Below are 20221 nucleotides of genomic sequence, written 5' to 3'. Positions count from 1 at the left end.
AAGACAGTCAACTAATGGCTACCATAATGAAGAACTTATTATAGAGCTACAAGTATACCTACTGGCCACCAGGGAAAGGAACAAAAACTCCCAGCTGAAGGTTGAGGGAGAAAAAAACCTCTGGGGGTCCACGGGCCAGTGGTTGCCCACCCTTCCTGGGCATTCTAGAAAGTAACAATGTGTAAGCCAGTGTTTAACAAGTAATTATAATGTTGGTAAATGGCATCTTGGATCCCCAGCTCGGCATGGAACGTCTCGATTGTCATATGTTAATTTTACATTGATGAAGTGAATATTCTCATAACTAGCGGTGTCTATATACCTTTTTCTTCCAGTGATGAAGATCAGTCAGCCTGAGTGTCTCTGTCTGATTCTGCTGCTTCACCAACTAACCACTGTCTCCACATTGGGTACACATTTTTTGTCAGATAGAAAAAAAGAGAAAAAAAACTCAGTAACATTGTATCTGGAGCTCAATAATTGTGTTTTTCTTCACAGAAAGGTTTGAGGTTCTTGGTCCAGCTGATCCTGTAGTTGCTGTAGCTGGTGAAGATGTTGTTCTGCCCTGTTACCTCAAACCCAACATCAGTGCTGTGGACCTGAGTGTTGAGTGGTTCAGAGTTTGGACTGATGACCCACTTGTACATCTTTACCGGGATCATGAGGACAGAAATGAGAATCAGATCCCATCTTACAGGGGAAGGACATCACTGTTCCCTGAGGAACTGAGGAACGGAAACACTTCACTAAAAGTGAAAAATGTGCGAGGATTTGACAATGGAGAGTATAAATGTCTTGTCCAGTCGGGGAAATTTTATGATGATTCTTCCATTGAAGTTTATATTAAAGGTGAAAATTTAGAATTTTGTTTTTATTTATGAACTGAAAGTTTAGTTTTGGAGGTATCATAAGGACTTCTTTCTTAATATACTGTATTTCTAAGGGTGAAAGCTGTTTTACAATATTTCTTGTAATTTCAATCAAGTTTCAATGCATTTTGAATACATTTTGTTTTAGCTACACTATTTCTCTATTTATAGCAATAGGAACCAGACCAGTGATCTCCATTGAGGGATATAAACAAGGAGGGATCAGTCTGGTGTGTGAATCTAAAGGCTGGTACCCTCAGCCTGAAGTGGTCTGGATGGACAGTGAAGGACACAGTCTCCCTGCTGGACACACAGAGACACACACAGACAGTATGGACCTCTTCATCGTGAGACGAAGTGTTATTGTACAGGAGACAAAGACCAACAGGTTCACCTGTCAAGTTCTACAACAGGACTTAAATGAAATGAAAGAGACAATAACTAACATCCCTGGTAAGTTACACATTTTTAGTATAAACAGCTCAAAGCAGACAGTGTAACAGATGCTTAAATTATTTTGAATAATTAACAGGTTCCAGTGTCACAACTTTATTGTATTGTCCAGATTTGTATCTTGATCTATCTGTATGAAAGTGTTCCCACACTGATTATAGTTTTCTAAAGACAAATCTTGGGATAATATTTTGCTTGATTCTTCAAGTTAAAAAATACATTAGGCCTGCTGGTTCTGCACTGGATGGGGGGTGCGGTGGCACAGTGGGTTGGCCCAGGTCCTACTTTCCGGTAGGTCTGGGGTTCAAGTCCTGCTTGGGGTGCCTTGCAATGGACTGGCATCCTGTCCTGGGTGTGTCCCCTCCAGCCTCACACTCTGAGTTGCTGGGTTAGGCTCTGGTTCCCTGTGACCTGTATGGGACAAGTGGTTCAGAAGTGTGTGTGTGTGTGTGTGTGTGTGTGTGTGTGTGTATGGTGGGGGGGTCTGCACTGATTAAATTGCCTATTTCAGTCTTTAATTATTCTTATTTGTTATTTTATTGTCATGTTATTAATTTATTCTGTAATTCTGTCAGCTGTTGTTTGTAAATATTGGAAGCATGTAGAACCACAGGAAATTCCTTGTGGCATCAGTACACTTGGCCAGTAAAACTGATTCTGATTCTAATTACCAAAAGGTGCAAACCTGTAATAATCCATGAAATTAAATATTTTTTGTTTTCCAGGTGAGATGTTTCATCGTGCCCATCCCTGGAAGGTGACCTTTGCTGTGATCTTCAGTCTGGCTGCTGTTTGTGTCATTGGATGCACAGTTTTGACTCAGCGTTTTGTAAAATTGCAAAGAAAGAGAGGTATTTTCCACAAGTTACTGTTTTTTTATAGTTTAAAAAAGTTAACAAGCATTTTTGAAAAGGGGTATTATGTGAAAGTGATTTTAAGTCATAGCCTACAGAAGACATTATAGGTTATGAGTTATATTCACTGTGGGAAACACTCGCGTTTTACAGGCACCTTCACACTCACTGTCTTGCTCACACTGTCACTAATTCGAGTCACTTATTTAAAGTTATTTATGATTAGCAACTTTGGACGTTTTAGAACATGTCCAAAGAATATTTAAAAATTACTCCTATCATTAAGCCTGTAGGAATTGTCACTGCATGGGAGCAACAAAGCAAGACGGGTTCTGCTGTGGTAGGTAACAGATCTCTGTCGTGAACTTGGGAGAGGGTGTCAACCTTAGTTTTCTTGGACCTCCAGGTCGATAGGAGACCGTGAACTTAAATCTCGTCAAGAACAGTAGCTGTCAGGGGTTTAGCCTGCAGGCCATCTGCAAGTATTCCAAATTGCAGGGGTCTTTTAGGACCAAAGTGGGTGCGGTGGTGCGGTGGTGCAGTGGGTTGGACCACAGTCCTGCTGTCCGGTGGGTCTGGGGTTCGAGTCCTGCTTGGGGTGCGTTGCGATGGACTGGTGTCCTGTCCTGGGTGTGTCCCTTCCCCCTCCGGCCTTATGCCCTGGGTTACTGGGTAGGCTCCGGTTCCCTGTGACCCTGTACGGGACAAGCGGTTCTGAAAATGTGTGTGTGTATTAGGACTGAGAATGGGTGAGCAGCCCCCTTGAGAGCCAGCTTAATGGTTTACAATTTCTGATTCCTGATATCATAATTGTGCTTGGCAAGTGATGACTTGCATGAAAAATAATTATGGGCTGAAGCTTCAGTAGGGTTCCCTGTCTCTGGGATAAGACCATCCCAACCCAGTTAAACAAGACATCCACTCCTACTATGAAGGGTAGTGTTGGGTCAGGGTCTTGGAGCACTGGGACTGTCATGGTATGGGTCTTTAACTTCCACAAAGCATCTATGGGTGTGGTGGCACAGCGGATTTGACCAGTGCCCACCTTGGAGTGGATTTGGAGTTTGAGCCCTCCTTGAGGTGCCTTGCGATGAACTGGTATAAAATCCTGGGTGTGTCCCTTCCCCCTTCAGCTTTATGCCCTGTGTTGCTGTGTAGATTCCAGCCTGTTGTGACTCCACTCAGGACAAGTGGTTGTTGACAATGGATAGAAGGTGTCTTGGACTTCCTGGGACCATTTGAAGTGGATTCTTTTTGCATGAAACAAGGAGTGAGTGGGGCCACTTTTGAGTTGAAACTTGAAATAAAACTGCGTGTACTGTTCTCCCTGCGTCTTGTGCACACCCAATACGTTGACGCAGTTTAACAGCAAGCCAAACTCGATTCTCATGAGCCAGGATTATGAGCGTCTTGCTCCTTTATTGTCTCCAAATGTGAAAATGCGAGTGAAACTATAATAAATAGAAACAGTAAAAGAAACTTAGTCTAATTACAACAATCCTTATAATAACCAGTTAAATCGTTTGCCGATAGCACACTTAGCATGACACAGCGCGAACTCACACACGCATTTTACAAGGACAGTAACATGGAGTTACGGCTGAATAAACAAGAGTTTACATTACAAAGGTCAAACTTAAAAGCACGTAAACATTTTAGCCAATGTCTGCAAGAACTTCACAACTTACAGTTATTGCTTCCACGGGCGTAGGAAAAGCACACAGAACTCAAGACGCTTCCACTATGCCTATCCCGACAGTAGTGCATCATGAAAATAGCGCATGTGCACAAATTGCGTATAACTTATGGAAATAAAGGTTCCGCTCAACCAAGCAATTAATCACATGAACTAAACAAATCTGCGGGCAGAACACTGCAGTACAAGTTCACAAACTCCAAAAACCGCTGCAACACCTTCACTGAGGTCAGCCTGTGCCAATCTAAAACGGCTTGGACCTTATTGGGATCCATGGCTATTCCACTCAGGGCTCAAGATGAACCTTAGGAAGGTGACACATTCTTAGCAGAAAAGGCATTTTTCCCCCCCTTGACAAGGAGGCCATGACGAAGTAACCTCTGCAGCACCTGACTCACATAGTGCATGTGCTTCTCTATAGAACCCGAGAAGATTAAGACATCATCCAGTTAATCAGAACACATTTCTGTTTCCAGATCTCCTCGCACATGATTAACAAATTCCCCGAACACTGAGGGTGCATTTGTCAACCCGAAAGGCATGACCAAATATTGATAGTGACCTCAGGCGGTGCTAAATGTAGTCTTGCACTTGCCCCTCTCCCTGACCCAGACCAGACTGTATCCACTGCGTAGGTCCAACTTCGAAAATACCTGGGCCCCATGGACTTGCTCTAGCACCGCTGTGATTAGGGGCAAGGGATGTTTGTATTTTACATATTTTACAATGATGATGTTAAGTTTATAGTCACTACTTTGGCATTGTATGTGATTGTTTGTGTATCTTACTAGAAAAAGAAAAAAAAAAACTTTTGTAGGAGGTTATCAGGCTTCATCTATCCTGCGTTTTATGCACCTACTCGAGCGAGAAACGTTGGTGCATCAAGTGGAAGGTAGCAAACTAGGTTTACTTAAGAGTCACATGTCTGCAGCTAAGTCTCTTTCTCTTAACATAATGCACAGATTGTATTTTTGCTGAGATTTATGTTGCTTTTGACAAAAGCATCTGCTAAATGAATAAATGTAAATGTAAATGTAAATCCGTGGTAATTGATACAAGGCCATAATCCCCCATCTTTCTTCTCTATGATGAAAAACCCTGCCAATGCAGGAAAGGTGGATGGTTGAATGATGCCTGAAGCTACAGCCTTGGCCATGTACTCCTCCATAGCCTTCTGTTCTGGAAGGGACTCTGCTTCGAGGTGGAAGAAGTTCCTAGCGACTAGCTAATTGCGAATTGCCAGGGTCGGTTCCGGGGCAGGGCAAATGCCCTGGTCTTGTAGAAAACCTCTGTAAGGTCCTGATAAGCCTTAGGATCCTCAGAGGTCTGTGCTGCTTTGGAGTTCTCTATGGAGGTGGCCCTATATGGGAGTGACAAACAGGAGGAGGCGCACTGCGGCCCCCAAGACACAAGTTCCCCAGTACTCCAGGAAAAGACAGCTAGTCTAGCTTGCCATGTGTATCCTAAAATGATAGGGTTATCTGGAGACTTGAGAAAAAAAGACTTCCTCCTTGTGGCAGGCTCCTACCTGGAGCCTAAGCTGCTAAGTGCAGAATTCCACCACTCCTGTCCCTAGCAGTTGCCCGATGAGTCCACTAACCCTTAACATTACATCACAACTACAGGAGGGAATTCCCTGAGCCTTAGCAAAGGCAATATACATTAAACTACTAGCAGCCCCTGAATCCACAAATAAATATTTGTTGGTAAGTTCAGCTTGAATGCAGGGATTCAAACCCCTTTGGAAGCATTCCGGTTTCACTGCTGAGTTTCACTGGGTCTTTGCCGCGATGATGCGAAACTGAAGGGCATAAGCAGCCATGGACTGGTTGCTTTGCTGTACGGTCATCAGGCAGCCAGCAGCTGTCTTCCCAGTGACTGGGGTCAAACATCGCCTCGGATTGCTTCTTGAAGTGGTCATAAGAGGTGGTGCACTCTCTTCAGAGTGCCATTGCCCAGTCCAGTGTAGGTCCAGTCAGCAAAGACATTAGGTAAGTCTGCCTGTTTTCGTCCATGCAATATAGATGGAGTAGGCTGGAGAAGTCCAACTCACATTGTAGGAGAATCCCCTGGCATTGCTCCGGGGAGCCATCATACCACATGGCTGTGTCCAGCCTAGGGTCCGTCACTGGGACAGATGTGGTGGTGACTGAGGATGATGCAGGGGGCTGTGCAGAAGCAGTGGCTCCTTCATCAAGTTATTGCGTTCTCCACTATTGGAGAAGCTGCTGGATCTCTCAAAGGGAGACCGAGAGCTGCTGTAGGGTCTGTTTGTGAGAAATGAGCAGAACTTTGAGCTGTAACCATGGTCCGAATCCTCTGAATCTCTGCTGAGTCCATGTTGGAAGCCAGAATTTGTGACTCCGGTGTGTCGGAGAATTGGAATGTGGACTTGGTTGTGAAATCGTTCATTCATCGATTGAAAAGGCAAGGTAAATCTCATGATCAGGACAGGTAAAGGTTCCAATCCGAGGGGTGAATGTAGTACTAAGGGTGATCCAGAGACATGATCGAAGGGACAAGTGATGGTCATAGCCATGGGAGACAGGGACGAGGAGACAGACAAAGGGAAAGAAGGAAGGGAGACATCAGGAGCTGGTAAGGTAAGGTGAGTGTCTTGTCAGAGAGCACAGTTGTCTCATTGAGATTCCACAAGTGGGGAGTGGTGAAGTGGTGCTCTTTATACATGGCTGTTGTCATTACAGCCAAGTGTTTCTAGTTGAGGTGTGTGCATAGTCGTGGTAACTAACCTCATGACATCATTTCACTCATCTCTGTTTTCAAAAACTAATTACAATATTTACTCTTACATCTACAGGTCAGCTCCAAGAACAGCATGGTAAGTAATACAGTTGTATGAAAGTGATTTTTGAAATGTTAAAAAATTGCACATTTAAAATGATGCACGCAGATTAATTCAGCAACAGTTTCCTTCTTTGTCAGGATTTTCACATTTGGAAAAAACAAGATTTTCAACTTCATCTTTTTCTCTCTCAAGATATTTTAAAAAAAATCATGGTTTCATAAAATTTAGCAGAATTCTGTCACCATAGCACAGAGGTGACATTTTATAGCTCTACATTTTTGTCAGGTTTAGCTTTAATGTTATGTCATGTCATTATACACAGATGCACATCAGAAACAATATTTTCTTGCACATGTTCAGGTGTATCGTAAATGATCACTTTAGGAATTTAAGATTCAGTGTGTCAGTGTGTCACCTGCAGCGGGTTTGGCCTGTGCTTGCTCTGTTTTGGGTCTAGGGTTCGAGTCTCGTTTGGGGTGCCTTGCGACAGACTGGCGACCCTGTCCTGGGTGTGCCCTCTTCCCCTTTGGCTAGCACCCTCTGTTGCTGGGTTAGGCTCTGGCTTGCCACAACCCTGCTTGGGACAAGCGGTTTCAGTCAATATGTGTGGCACTTACTATGATTTTTACATCTGTGACTGTCGAACCAGCTCACAATAATGATTGTGGCCGGTTGCCAAAAAAGACTCGATATCCCTGGTCTATGTGTGGCGTTTTACATAAACAAATTTCATAATTTTATTAATCTCCGGGGGACTTGGACAGGTCCTGCTCTCTGGTGGGTCTGGGATTTGAGTCCCGCCTGGGGTGCCCCATGACGGACTGGTGTGTCCCATACCCCCAGCCCACGCTGCCAGGCTCCAGCTCGCTGTGACCCCAATCGGGACAAGCAGCTTCAGCCAACGTGTGTGTGTGTGTGTGTGTGTATGTGTGTGTGTGTGTGTGTGTGTGTGTGTGTGTGTGTGTGTGTGTGTGTGTGTGTATGTATGTATATGTATGTATGTGTGTATGTGTATGTATATATGTATATACATATTAATTTCAGTTCTCACTGAATAATTACAAAATTACTCTTACATCTACAGATGAGCTCCAAGAACAGCATGGTAAGTAATACAAATGTACGAAAATGATATATGAAAATGTTTCAGTATCACTTTTTTAAGACATATACAGATGGTCCCCAACTTATGCTGGGGTTACGTTCTGCGAAACCCATCGCAACTCAAAAATATTGCAAGTCAAAAATGCATTTAATACACCTAACCTACCGAACATCATAGCCTAACATATGTTAGATGGCTATTATGGGCTTACCACTTTCATGCTGGGCAATTACCTTGAGTTTCTCCTCAAGAGTAATTGCCCTCTTCTTCTTCCCACCAGTAGCAGGAGACAGAGATGGGTGTTTCTGTGAAATTATGGATGCACAAAACACAACGTAGATACAGGAAGGGTATCTGTATAATGACCGCGTGGCAAACTGGGAGACGCGTATTACTGCCGCTGCCCAACATCACGAGAGAGTATTGCACCGCATATCCCAACCGGGAAAAAATTGAAATTGAAAATTCAAAGAACGGTTTCTACTGAATGTCTATCACCAGCTCACCATCGTAAAGTGGAAAAATTGTACGTCAAACCATTGTAAGTCAAGGAGCATCTGTATCAAAAATAAGAACAATATCAGTTACCTCTTTTTCAGTGAAAAAGTATTTTTATCCAATGTGAGAATGAGTATGTTGTATGAAAAAATGTTACTGGATGTCAGTGACTGACAAAATAACAGTGTATAACGTGATACCACATTCAAATAACCTGTAGAAATAACCAAGCTGAAGTTAGTGTTGGACACAGGTTAATTCAGTAACAATTTCCGTTTTTGTCAGGATTTTCCATTTGCATAAAACAAGAATTTCAACTGTATCTTTTTCTCTGTCAAGATATTTTAACATAATCATTGTTCCAAAAAATTTAAAAGAATTCTGTCACCATAGCAGAGAGAGGACATTTTATAGCTCTAGATTTTTGTCAGGTTTAGGTTTAATGTTATTGTCATGTCATTATACATAGACGTACATCAGAAAAAAAATATTTCTTTGTAAGTGTTCAAGTGTATTGCAAATTATCACTTTAGGCATTTAACATCCCTTCCTGGATCGGGGCCTTGGTGTGGCAGAAGGGCTTGCGTGATCTAGGGATCTCCAGAGCTATGTCATGAGAAGCAATATGTTCCTGGTAGGGTCTCTCAAGCCGAACAGGTCTGGAGTGAAGATCCAGACTAACATGATCCAAAAACCTCCATAGGAAAAGTAAACGAGAATGTTTACCCTACCCGGAATAGGGCCACCGGGACCTACCCCTGGAGCCAGGCCTGGGGGTAGTGTTCCTAGGTGAGCGCCTGGTGGCCAGGCAGCCCGCATAACCCAGCCGGACTCAGCCACGTGCAACGTGGGGGGGCATGTGGGACACCACCCGCAAGGTCCAACATGGGGGCTGGGTGCGATATGTATCAGGCAGCAGGAGCCAGCAGGGTGACGCGTGGCGTCACGGACTCTCGAGACAGGAACTGGCTCTTGGCACATGGAATGTAACCTCACTAGGGGAGGAGGAGCCGGAACTGGTGCGGGAGGTTAAGAGATACCAGCTAGATATAGTTGGGGCTCACCTCCACTCACAATGTTGGCTCTGGAACCAAACTCCTCGACAGGGGTGGTCTCTGTCCTACTGAGAAGTTGCACAGGGTGAGAGGCACCAAGCGAGTGTGGGGATATTCACAAACTCTCGGCTGGCTGGCATGCATTTGGAGTTTATCCCAGTGGACGAGAAGGTTGCCCCAATGCAACTTAAGGTTTCAGAGAGGAAAACTTTGACTGTTGTATGAGCTTATGCATCAAACAGCAGTTCAGAGTATTCAACCTTCTTGGAGAGAGTGGGTGGGGTTCTGGACAGGGCTCCACCTACAGACTCCATAGTCCTGCTGGGGAGCCGTCAACGCTCACGTCGGCAATGACTGGGAAATCTGGCAGGGGGTGATTGGGAAGAATGGCCTGCCTGATCTGAACCCGAATGGTGAAATGTTATTGGACTTCTGTGCTACTCATGGTTTGTCCATAGCAAACACCATGTTCAAACACAAGGATGCTCATAAGTGTACTTGGTACCAGAGCTCCTTGGGCCAAAGGTCAATGGTTGACTTTGTAGTCATTTCATCTGACTTGAGGCCACATGCTCTGGACACTCGGGTGAAGAGAGGTGCTGAGCTGTCAAGCAATCACCATCTGGTGGTGAGTTGGATCTGATGGCGGGTAAAACTGATGGACAGACCAGGTAGGCCTAAGCGTTTAGTGAGTGTGTGCTGGGAACGACTGTCGGAGGACCCTGTCTGGAATGATTTTAACTTGCACCTCTGGGACGGCTTCTCCCATATCCTGCAGGAGGCAGGGGACATGAAGTCTGAATGGACCCTGTCCAAACCTCCACTGTGGAAGCAGCCATGCACAGTTGTGTCAAAAGCTTGTTGGTGCCAGCCAGGGCGGCAACCTGAGAACCCGCTGGTGGACACTGGCGGTGAGGGAAGCCGTCAAGCTGAAGAAGGAGGCCTTTAGGGCCTGGCTGGCTCTGGGGACTCCTGACTCAGCAGACAGGTACCGGCAGGCAAAAAAGGCAGCAGTGGTTATGGTTGCAGAAGCAAAATCTAGGGCATGGGAGGAGTTTGGAGAGGCTATGGAAAATGACTATCAATTGGCTTCAAAGAGGTTCTGGAGAACCATCCGGCTGCTCAGGAGGGGTCGGAGGAGCTCTGCTCAGCAGGAGTGGAAAAACTCTAAACTCTAATGACAACATTGTCGGGAGGTGGGAGGAGCATTTTGAGGAACTCTTAAACCTGAGAGATATGCCTCCCTTACAGGAGTCAGGGCCAGAGGCTTCCAGGCTGTCACAGTCCATTTTTGTCATAGCTGACAGGCCTCTGCAATGTTGCATGGACCTCAGGGACAGTGGCTTTGGATTTACAAACTGGGGTGATAGTCCCTATCTTTAAGAAAGGGGACCGGAGAGTGTGTGCCAACTATTGGGGCATCACTCTTCTCAGCCTACCTGGGAAAGTCTATGCCGGGGTGCTGAAAAGGAGGCTCCAGCCAATAGCTGAACCTCAGATTGAAGAGGAACAATGAGGATTCCTTCCTGGCCATGGAACAGTGGACCAGCTTCTTAACCTCTCACAGATAATTGAGGGGGAATGGGAGTTTGCTCATCCAGTCTACATGTGTATTGTGGACTTGGAGAAGGCCTATGACTGTGTTCCCCGGGAAATTCTGTGACAGGTGCTCAGGGAGTATGGGGTGCTGGGGAAACTACTGCAGGCCATTTGATCCCTGTACATAGAGAGCGAGAGCTGTGTCTGTATACTCAGCATTAAGTCAAGCCCGTTCAATGTGGGTGTTGGACTCTGCCAAGGTTGTGCCTTGTCTCCACTCATGTTTGTGGTCTTCATAGACAGGATATCAAGGCGCAGTCGAGGTCAGGAGGGTATTCTGTGTGGGAGTTGGAAGGTTACGTCTCTGCTTTTTGCTGATGTTGTTGTCCTATTGGCACTGTCACACGGTTGCCTCCAACACACACTGGAATGGTTTGCAGCCAAGTCTGAAGCAGCTGGGATAAGGATCAACACCCCAAAGTCTGAGTCCACGGTTCTCTCACGGAAAAGGATGGCACGCCCCCTTCAGGTAAGGGGAGAGAATTTGCCCCAGGTGGAGGAGTTTAAGTATTTTTGGGTCTTGTTCACGAGTGAGGGGAGAAGGGAACGTGAGATCGGCTGAAGCCTGGGAGCAGTGCAGCAGTAATGTGGTCGCTGTACCAGACTGTAGTAGTGAAGGGGGAGCTGAGCCATAAGGCAAAGTTCTTCAATTACTGGTCAATCTACGTCCCTAAAATTGGACACCCCTGGTTTATGTGCTATTTTTAGATAGTTCCACATTCCAGAGATGTGTCTTTTAAGTGAATTGGTGACTATAAACTGACCTCAGTTTTTAGTGTGTGTGTGGGAGTGAACGAGTGTCGTCCTGGTGTTGAAGAACGGTCCTAGACTTATTACAAGGTTTCATTCTGATTATCCTGTTTGCTGGAATTAATCTTATGCTATATTGCATAAACCATAACAATATATAAACAGCTAACATGCATGAATTTTACGATCCTAAGATAGTAATGGAAAATATTTGGTTTTGAGAAAAACCATTCAGTTTGTATTTAAGACACAACAGCTGCTCAACAGGGTTCATAAAAATAAATACCACTGTAAACCATACTGCTGCTGTGAACAAAATGTACTTTGAAGCAATTTTTATAAAATTAAAAATCAGATACAGGTGGTCCCCGATTTACAATGTTTCAACTTTTGATTTATTTAACTTTATGATGGTGGACTGAGAACAGATATTCAGCAGAAACCGCACTTTGAATTTTGAATTTAGATTTTTTCCTGGGCAAGCAATATACAGAGCGATACTCTCTCGTGATGCTGGGCAGCGGTAGTGATCCACATCTCCCAATCTGTCACGCAGAGGTGTGTATTAGGTGTATTAAATGCATTTTTGATTTACAATATTTTCGACTTATGATGGATTTCACGGAACGTAACCCCATCATAAATTAGGGACCACTTGTTTATTAAAATCTTTGGTTCCCGGCTTTCATATTTAAAGTACAAAAATGAGATAATATCATAAAATGTTAAAAGTCACATGCACATATTTATATGAAGTGACTGTAGTGTTTTGTGACACTGACCTCATTACATAATTTTATTAATCTCTGTTTGTACTGACTAATTACAATATTTACTCTTATGACTACAGGTCAGCTCCAAGAACAGCATGGTAAGTAATACAGTTGTATGGAAGTGATTTAAGAATTTTTGGAAAATTGCATATTTAAGGCCTTTTTCCAAAAAAAGGGAAAATTAAGAACATTGAATTAACAGACACTTCACGGATTGTCCATAACGAACACCATGTTCATGCATAAGGGTGTCCATCAGTACACTTGGCACCAGGACACCCTAGGTCGGAGGTCGATGATCAACTTTGTAGTCGTTTCTTCTGACCTTCGGCCATATGTCTTGGACACTCGGGTGAAGAGAGGGGCTGAGCTGTCAACTGATCACCACCTGGTGGTGAGTTGGATTCGATGGCGGGGGAAAAAGCTGGACAGACCTGGCAGGCCCAAACGCATAGTGAGGGTCTGTTGGGAAGGTTTGGTGGAGGCCCCTGTCAGAGAGGTCTTAAACTCCCACCTCCGACAGAGCTTCAACCAGGTCCCGAGGGAGACTGGGGACACCGAGTCCGAATGGACTATGTTCCACACCTCCCTTGTCGGGGCGGCGGTTTCTGTGTCATTCTATACAGTAGGTTCATATTTTGAGACACTATAGTGGTGTAAATTATTTTATATTTAGCTGCTGTCTTTGATCAAGATGACATACAATGTTATAGACACTACATTAATCACTGTGATACTGCCCTTGAAGCTCATCTCTAGATGCATGAGTAAACATAGTAGTAACTAGTCAGTGAGAACAGAGATAATTAAATTATCTAATGATGTTGTCTAAAATACCACACATAAACCAGGGGTGTCCAGTCTTTTTTGGGGAAGGGCTACAATAATTACTGTGAACTGGTTCAGACAGAAACATAAAAATCAGCTATATTAAATACACATAGATTGCAGGAAGGAGGAAACTGGATAAAAGACTCATTTGTGAGAGACTGAAAGTGAATCTGCAGATCCATTTCACTACATCTGTGATGGTGATTTTTAATTCACATTCATGTTCTTAAATCTACAGGACTGATCACCAGGCAACTAAGTAAGTAATACTGGTGTTTGTGCATTTCAGTGTGTGTCTGTTTATGTGCTTATGCAAATTTGAAATTATAACATCAAAACACACCATTAAAAAGCAAAATTGTATGGATACAGAAAAAATGTGAGAAATGAAGCATGTCAGAAAAAATGTAAAAAGCACATGTGAAAATGATTTGAAATTAATGCAACTAATTTTCTGGGAAGTAATTGCTTCCAATTCACTTTCCATTCCTAACCCGACGACAGAGGGCAAGAGGTATCGGGGCGGGGGGGGGGGGGGGGGGGGGGGGGCACCAACCAGTCCACTACAAAGCACCCCAAGCAGGACTTGAACCCAAGACCCCCTGAAAGCAGGCACAGGCCAAACCCACTGGGTCATGGCACCCTCGTAGTGGCTCCTTACAGTATATTATAACTATGTTTGTACTTTAAATAAGGACCAAAAGAAAGTCCATAATATAACAGTATATGGACTCCTGAATGAAGTGATTGTGAAAGGTTTCTTTCTGTCACAGTCAGAGCCCAGTAACTGCTTATGGTTATGATTTGAAGTGTAAACTGTTAAAATAAACACAAACACACACACACACACACACACACACACTTTCTGAACCGCTTGTCCCATACGGGGTCACAGGGAGCTGGAGCCTAACCCGGCAACTCAGGAGGGGGAGGGGACACACCCAGGACAGGACACCAGTCCATCACAAGGCACCCCAAGCGGGACTCAAACCCCAGACCCACCGCAGAGCAGGACCCGGTCTGACCCAGTCCAACCCACTGCGCCACTGCGCCACCATGCCCCCCCTTAAAATAAACATATTTGTAAATGTATGTGTTACACACTGTACATGCAGTGAAACTGATTTTGTATTTGTTATATTTCATCTTAGTGTTTTTAAAAAGTTTTTCAGTTTAATGAGTCATGTACTGTAAAATTAATGATTTCAATGGACTAATGTATTTTTTCAATCTGTATTACACACTCTTCCTGTACATGTAAATGAAACTGATGATCAAACCAAACGATAAAAAGCATTTCTCAAAGTTTACTTAATCTTAGAGTGTTGTCTAAATATTTCAGTTTTAAGAAAGCCATATAAAATTAAAGATGTTTGTAGAGTAATATAATGTATATATATTTAAAATATAATTTTTGTATTTGCATTTTCTATCTCCAGCTGTAGTAAACAGGTTTGCGAGTGCTGGTAAGTACAGCGGATCTGATTTCATCCCACAGAAGTGAGCTTGGTTCTTCTTATACTCTATGTGACACTGTATGAGACTCTGTCCTGTAAGAATGGACACGAAAGACACCGAGACGAGTCCAGACTGACTGCAGTATCTGATTCCGTGTGTCTCATTTTTATTTCTCTCTCTACAGAACTTCTGAAGGCACAAAGATACGCAGGTGAGTTTCTTCTGCTTCTTCTCCCCATTGCAGCTCTTCTCTGTAGGAGACACAATAATGACTGATTGGCTGCATTGAATCTGGACTCTCATTTGTCACATGATTGACTGACAGACACAGGATATGAGCACATTTATTGACCTTCCTTTCCACAAAACATCTCATCAGTGATGAGAACAAGTGACTGTTTCTCACAAGAGTTCAATTCAACCCACACTGAAGCTTAAAACAAATTATCCAATAATTATCCAACAAGAAAGAAAAAACATGTCTTTCCTGCTTAGCTCAGGTATAAACACCTTAGAGAGTGCTGGAACAAATGTGTAAACAAGAGAAAAACAAGGTAAATGTGTTCTGGTTCAGTCATAAACAAGTTAATGCTGTAGCCCAAACAGAGAAGAGGTCTGCAGTCCGATGCCTCAAAATATAAAAATATGGATTCTAGAAAGTTCATTTAACAAACACACACTTCACCACAGAGACATTTGCTATAGAATAGTTTCAGTGTTTTCCACACACTGATCTTCCCCTCTTACTGTGAGCAAAAGAAAAAAATTTTAAGGGCACGAAGTCTCAAAATGTGACTCCACAACCTTTGCATCTTGGACCAGTTTATTTGTACAGCATCTGAAGGCCAGAGCAGATTATATAACTCAATTTTTTTATTTAGTTTTGACTTGATTTAATTAAATTTAATGTATTCATGTATAATTAACATTAATAGCCAAAAATTCTGTCATGATTGCTAACCACATCTGATCACCCATTTGATTTTCAGAAAAAACTATTCAGTTTACCCCAAACTATGTTTTGGAAATTTTTTGTTTCATTTTAGAAATCTAATATTTGACCTCCTCTCTGTCCTCCACAGTTGATGTGACTCTGGACCCTGATACAGCACATCCTAAACTTATCTTGTCTCAGGACAGGAAACAAGTGAGACATGGAGACACATGGCAAGATTACCCTGACAAACTAGAGAGGTTTAATAATGTTGTCAGTGTCCTGGGAAAAGAGGGGTTTTCTTCAGGGAAACATTACTGGGAGGTGCAGGTTGAGGACAAGAATAAGTGGACTTTAGGAGTGGCCAGAGAGTCCATCAGCAGGAAGGGAAAAATTTCATTGAGTCCAAATAATGGTTACTGGACTATCTGGCTGAGGAATGGAAATGTATACAAGGCTCGTGCTGATCTTTCTGTGTCCCTCAACCTGAGTGTGAAGCCCCAGAAGGTGGGGGTGTATGTGCACTATGAGGAGGGTCAGGTCTCCTTTTACAGTGTGGAGGACAAGTCTCATATCTACACTTTCTCTGGATATAAATTCACTGAGAAACTCTATCCATATTTCAGCCCCTGTACCAATGATGATGGTACAAACTCAACCCCATTGATCATATCTCCTGTTAGTGACACAGGCTGAAGAAACTGAATTTAGCTTTTATTGTTCAGGTCATAATGCCAAATTCTGATTTAATTTCCCTTTTCCCTCATTCAGGGTTTGTAATTTTTCCATCTAAACATGTCTTTTGGTACATTGTGGTACTTTAAAATAAATATTGTCTAACAGTAATATGCGCTTTAAAGTTACTTCATGACATGTGGAAGCAAACAATCATTTAATGCAAAATTCAGTAATTTTTAAATTGATCATCTCAAAATGAAAGTTAATCGGGCATATTTACATTTATTCATTTATCAGACACTTTTCTCCAAAGCAATGTACATCTCTTATGTTCATCAGAGACTTAGCTGCAGTTGCGTGATTCCACCAAAGTACAGTTAGTTTGTTACTGTCACACCCTCCTGCACCTCGGCGCAACGAGGATCATCATCTGCGGCGGATCAGGGGACGGGCGCATAATAATATATGATAAAAGGAAGGTTCGGAGTCAGACGCGGAACTTGTTCAGCCTTGTTACTTGCGTGGCTCCTCTGTATCTACGTCCTGTCCTGCACCCCAGCTCCTTCTCCTGAATCCCTACGTCTCCATTCTTGGTACTCCTCGAGTCGACCTCTCCCTTCACCCCTTGTCTCTTCGGATTACGGCTTTCGGATTGTCCCTTCAACAACATATATTGTAACGATCTGGCTGAGGAGTTAGCCTAGATGATCTCCTCACGAGTATTCCAAAAAAGGTGTATAAACCCAGACGGACACGGAAGAATGGAAGAGCGACTTATACTTCACACAGCTGTCTTCGCAATAAAATAAACAACATTAAACTCCAAAACGTGCGGGGCACAAACGTAATACACGCACAAGTGTAACAGCCGGCGCGCGCGCGGAGGGGGAGAGGGGGGGGCCGGGGAGGGGGGGCGACAACCCCTCGGTCTCCGCAATAATACGTCATCATTACACATCCCCCCCCACGTAAAGGGCTGTCCTCAGACCACAATGGAAATAAAACATTTACTCCTTCACTGTATCACATTACTGTATAACAACGACAAGCAGTGGAACATAAAAGAAAGTAAAGACAGTTACCCAGCATATTATTACCATAGCCCAACATTTCACAGCCAGAAGCAGAACAGCATCTATTCCGCCCCCCCCCCAACTTCACACTGTTGAAGCAGAAACTGAAACGGAAGATATTACAATAAAGGCTTGAAACACACAGGTCTGAACAGTATCTCAAGAACAAGTGGTGCACATTGAAGCCATAACCCTTTCAGACATTTCAATACCTGCTAGTCTCTGGACCAGCCGAAGAAAACACATTTTCTTTCGCAAACAAAATACAATAAGACACGAAAATGACAAACAGAACGTCATGAAACATTTCAATACTCAAATTGTGACGCAAAATAAGGGTTTGTCCACCTGTTAACATCCGATCCACTGGTGACCCTCGGTGTGCGCCTAGGACGGAGGAAGTATGGGTGTGCTGTGTGGGCAGGTTGTGTGGAATGAGTAGGGTGTTGCGAGTATGAGTGTATTTCCGTATGAAAGGGCTGTGTGTATGTGAGGCAGGAATCACCAGCATATCCACTGCGAAGAGAATACGGATGTGTCTGCATGTGCACAAGTTGTGGGTGCTGGAGGTGAGTGTCAATGTGGGGTGAGAAAAAGTCTACAGGGGGCGTGACCACAGGACTAGTCACTGAGGGAGTCTGTGTCCCCATGGTCGGAGCAGCCGCCAACTGGTCATGGATGTCTGGCTCCTTAAACAGGATATCAAAGCCATATACTGGAATGTTTTACGTAAAGCTTTACACAGACCGATACTAGATACGTATCAGCCAGAGTACTCAAGGGCAAACTGTTTTCGACAGTTTGTGAAGATAGAAGACTAAAACCAAGCAACACAAGAGTGTTCTGCATCTCTAGGATCTACATTCATGATTATTTATCATGTTTCTCCGTTGGCTGACAGAATCCAAGTACGGAGTTACTTGCAGACAATGGGAGGAGACTTGTGTCCAGGCGCTGAGACTGTGGGTTAGGACATGGGCAAGAAAAGCAGGAAATACAGGAAAGGGAGCTTTGGCATACAGATGCAGAAGAGAACACGGACAAGGTGGGGGCAATCGTGTCGTGACACAGAGAATCGTGGTCATCGTCTGAAAAACAAGGGTCTCTAACAGAAGTGGAAGGAGAAGCACGTGTGGTTTCAAACAAGATTAAACAACTTTTGCGTCTTGGACCGTTTTCTTTCATGAACTGCTAAACAGGTGTGTTGGGACTAGTTCAGTGTGTCCAGAGTACTGCCTCCTGTGGTCCTCATGATTATTAGCATATAGGGCTGTGATATTATTCTTATTATTATTATTATTATTATTATTATTATTATTATTATTATAGTTGTTGTTTATGTTACACAGGAGTGACATTCTGTCAATATGCATATAAATAAACACTATAAGTGAAAATATATATGAAATTTAAAGCAAACTCTACAGTCCTTTTCATACTGTACTTTCACTTTCATTTTGCCGAAAACTCAAAGCTGTCCTGTACACTGTTTAAATAGGGTGGGTGTGTCGTGACTTGCAAAGGTGTTCTGATCTCAGGTGCAACCATGTACACAGCTGAAGAGGTGTGTGATTTTGTGGGGCGAAAGGTGAATGACCAACTGCCATTGGACATTACGAACAACTCGGTCCATCATGGGATTTCCTCACCAAAGACATTCCCAAATTTTGCTTCCTGAGTGGACTTTTACAACACACTCTGTGTCAAATCATCCAAACATTTTAACAATCACGAAAATCTATTTCTAACCATGATGTGTTTTTCTCCAAATCTGATGCTCAGGGATTTAAGATTAGAGAGTCTTGGACAGGTTATGTACTTTACTTTGAGAATCAGCGGTAATGGTGGAGAAGAGAGCATGGTAATTTGGGTTAGAGGTTGGAGGAAGGTGTGCAGTGGTGGTAAAATTAGCAGCAGGTGGCTAGTAATGGGAGACAACTTGTGATAAGTAAGGAGGTGTGGCCTTGTTAATTAGATTAGTTTAAATTTGTGGAGTGGTGCATTTGCAGATTTGGAGGTATGGTGTAATCCAGGATGGTTTGAGTTTGTGAAGGTGTCGTGGGACTAATTCAACGAAACACTGACGAAGGGAGGTGCCCACTTGACAATGTCAATAAAATATTCATGTTGGCATCCTGTGGTGGTTAGGGAAGGAAGTTAGCCTAAAAGTACAATGCAGGAAAGGAGTGAATTTGATTAAAATTTTTAATATTGTAACTCACTAGCATTGTTACCATATGCAATATACACTCTTAATAGTTACTTAAATCTGCTGTGCAAATAAAATTAGATGCATAGCCACAATGTGACACTTGAAATTAGTAAAAAGTGAAAAACACCACTCAGTGGAAATGGTCAAAATCTAAATACATGAAGAACCCTACAGGGTTTGTCACATTCTCTGAACTTTACTCAGACAATATGACCAAAGATGTCAACATTTGACAGTAACATTAGATTAAATATGAAGTTTATAGCTAGTGAGCTGCACCTCACTGAATGTTGTATAATTTAGAAATCTTAACGATATTCCCTTGCTAAAGCTGACAATGATATTCTGGTTAGAAAGTACACTAAACTGGTTGAATAATTTGTGAATAGTTAAGAAGTTACACAACACACACACACACACACACTTGAAGAGCAAAATATACTGTACACACACACACACACACATTTTCAGAACCGCTTGTCCCATACGGGGTCGTGGGGAACTGGAGCCTACCCAGCAAAATATACTGTAACTTTTTTTTTTTTTTTTTTTTTTAGAGTGGGTGTGGAGTTCATTC

The 20221-nt window shown here is 43.2% G+C and overlaps 2 protein-coding genes across 2 annotated transcripts in view; both read left to right on the top strand.

Annotated features, from left to right (window-relative positions):
* Positions 1–20221, top strand: part of LOC114911911 (butyrophilin subfamily 1 member A1-like) — a 170400-nt gene that overhangs the window by 73101 nt on the left and 77078 nt on the right. The window lies entirely within an intron of this gene.
* On the top strand, positions 338–16430 carry LOC108926954 (butyrophilin subfamily 1 member A1-like). The gene is made up of 6 exons (XM_029256163.1): positions 338–410; positions 499–849; positions 1041–1322; positions 2048–2112; positions 14847–14958; positions 15830–16430. Exons 1-6 carry the CDS (start codon positions 338–340, stop codon positions 16375–16377), a joined length of 1431 nt encoding a protein of 476 aa, XP_029111996.1. The 3' UTR covers positions 16378–16430.

Source organism: Scleropages formosus, chromosome 11 (assembly GCF_900964775.1).
Source record: "Scleropages formosus chromosome 11, fSclFor1.1, whole genome shotgun sequence".
NCBI lineage: Eukaryota > Metazoa > Chordata > Actinopteri > Osteoglossiformes > Osteoglossidae > Scleropages > Scleropages formosus.
Note: the sequence above shows the minus strand (reverse complement) of the source record. Positions and strands in the feature narration are given on the sequence as shown.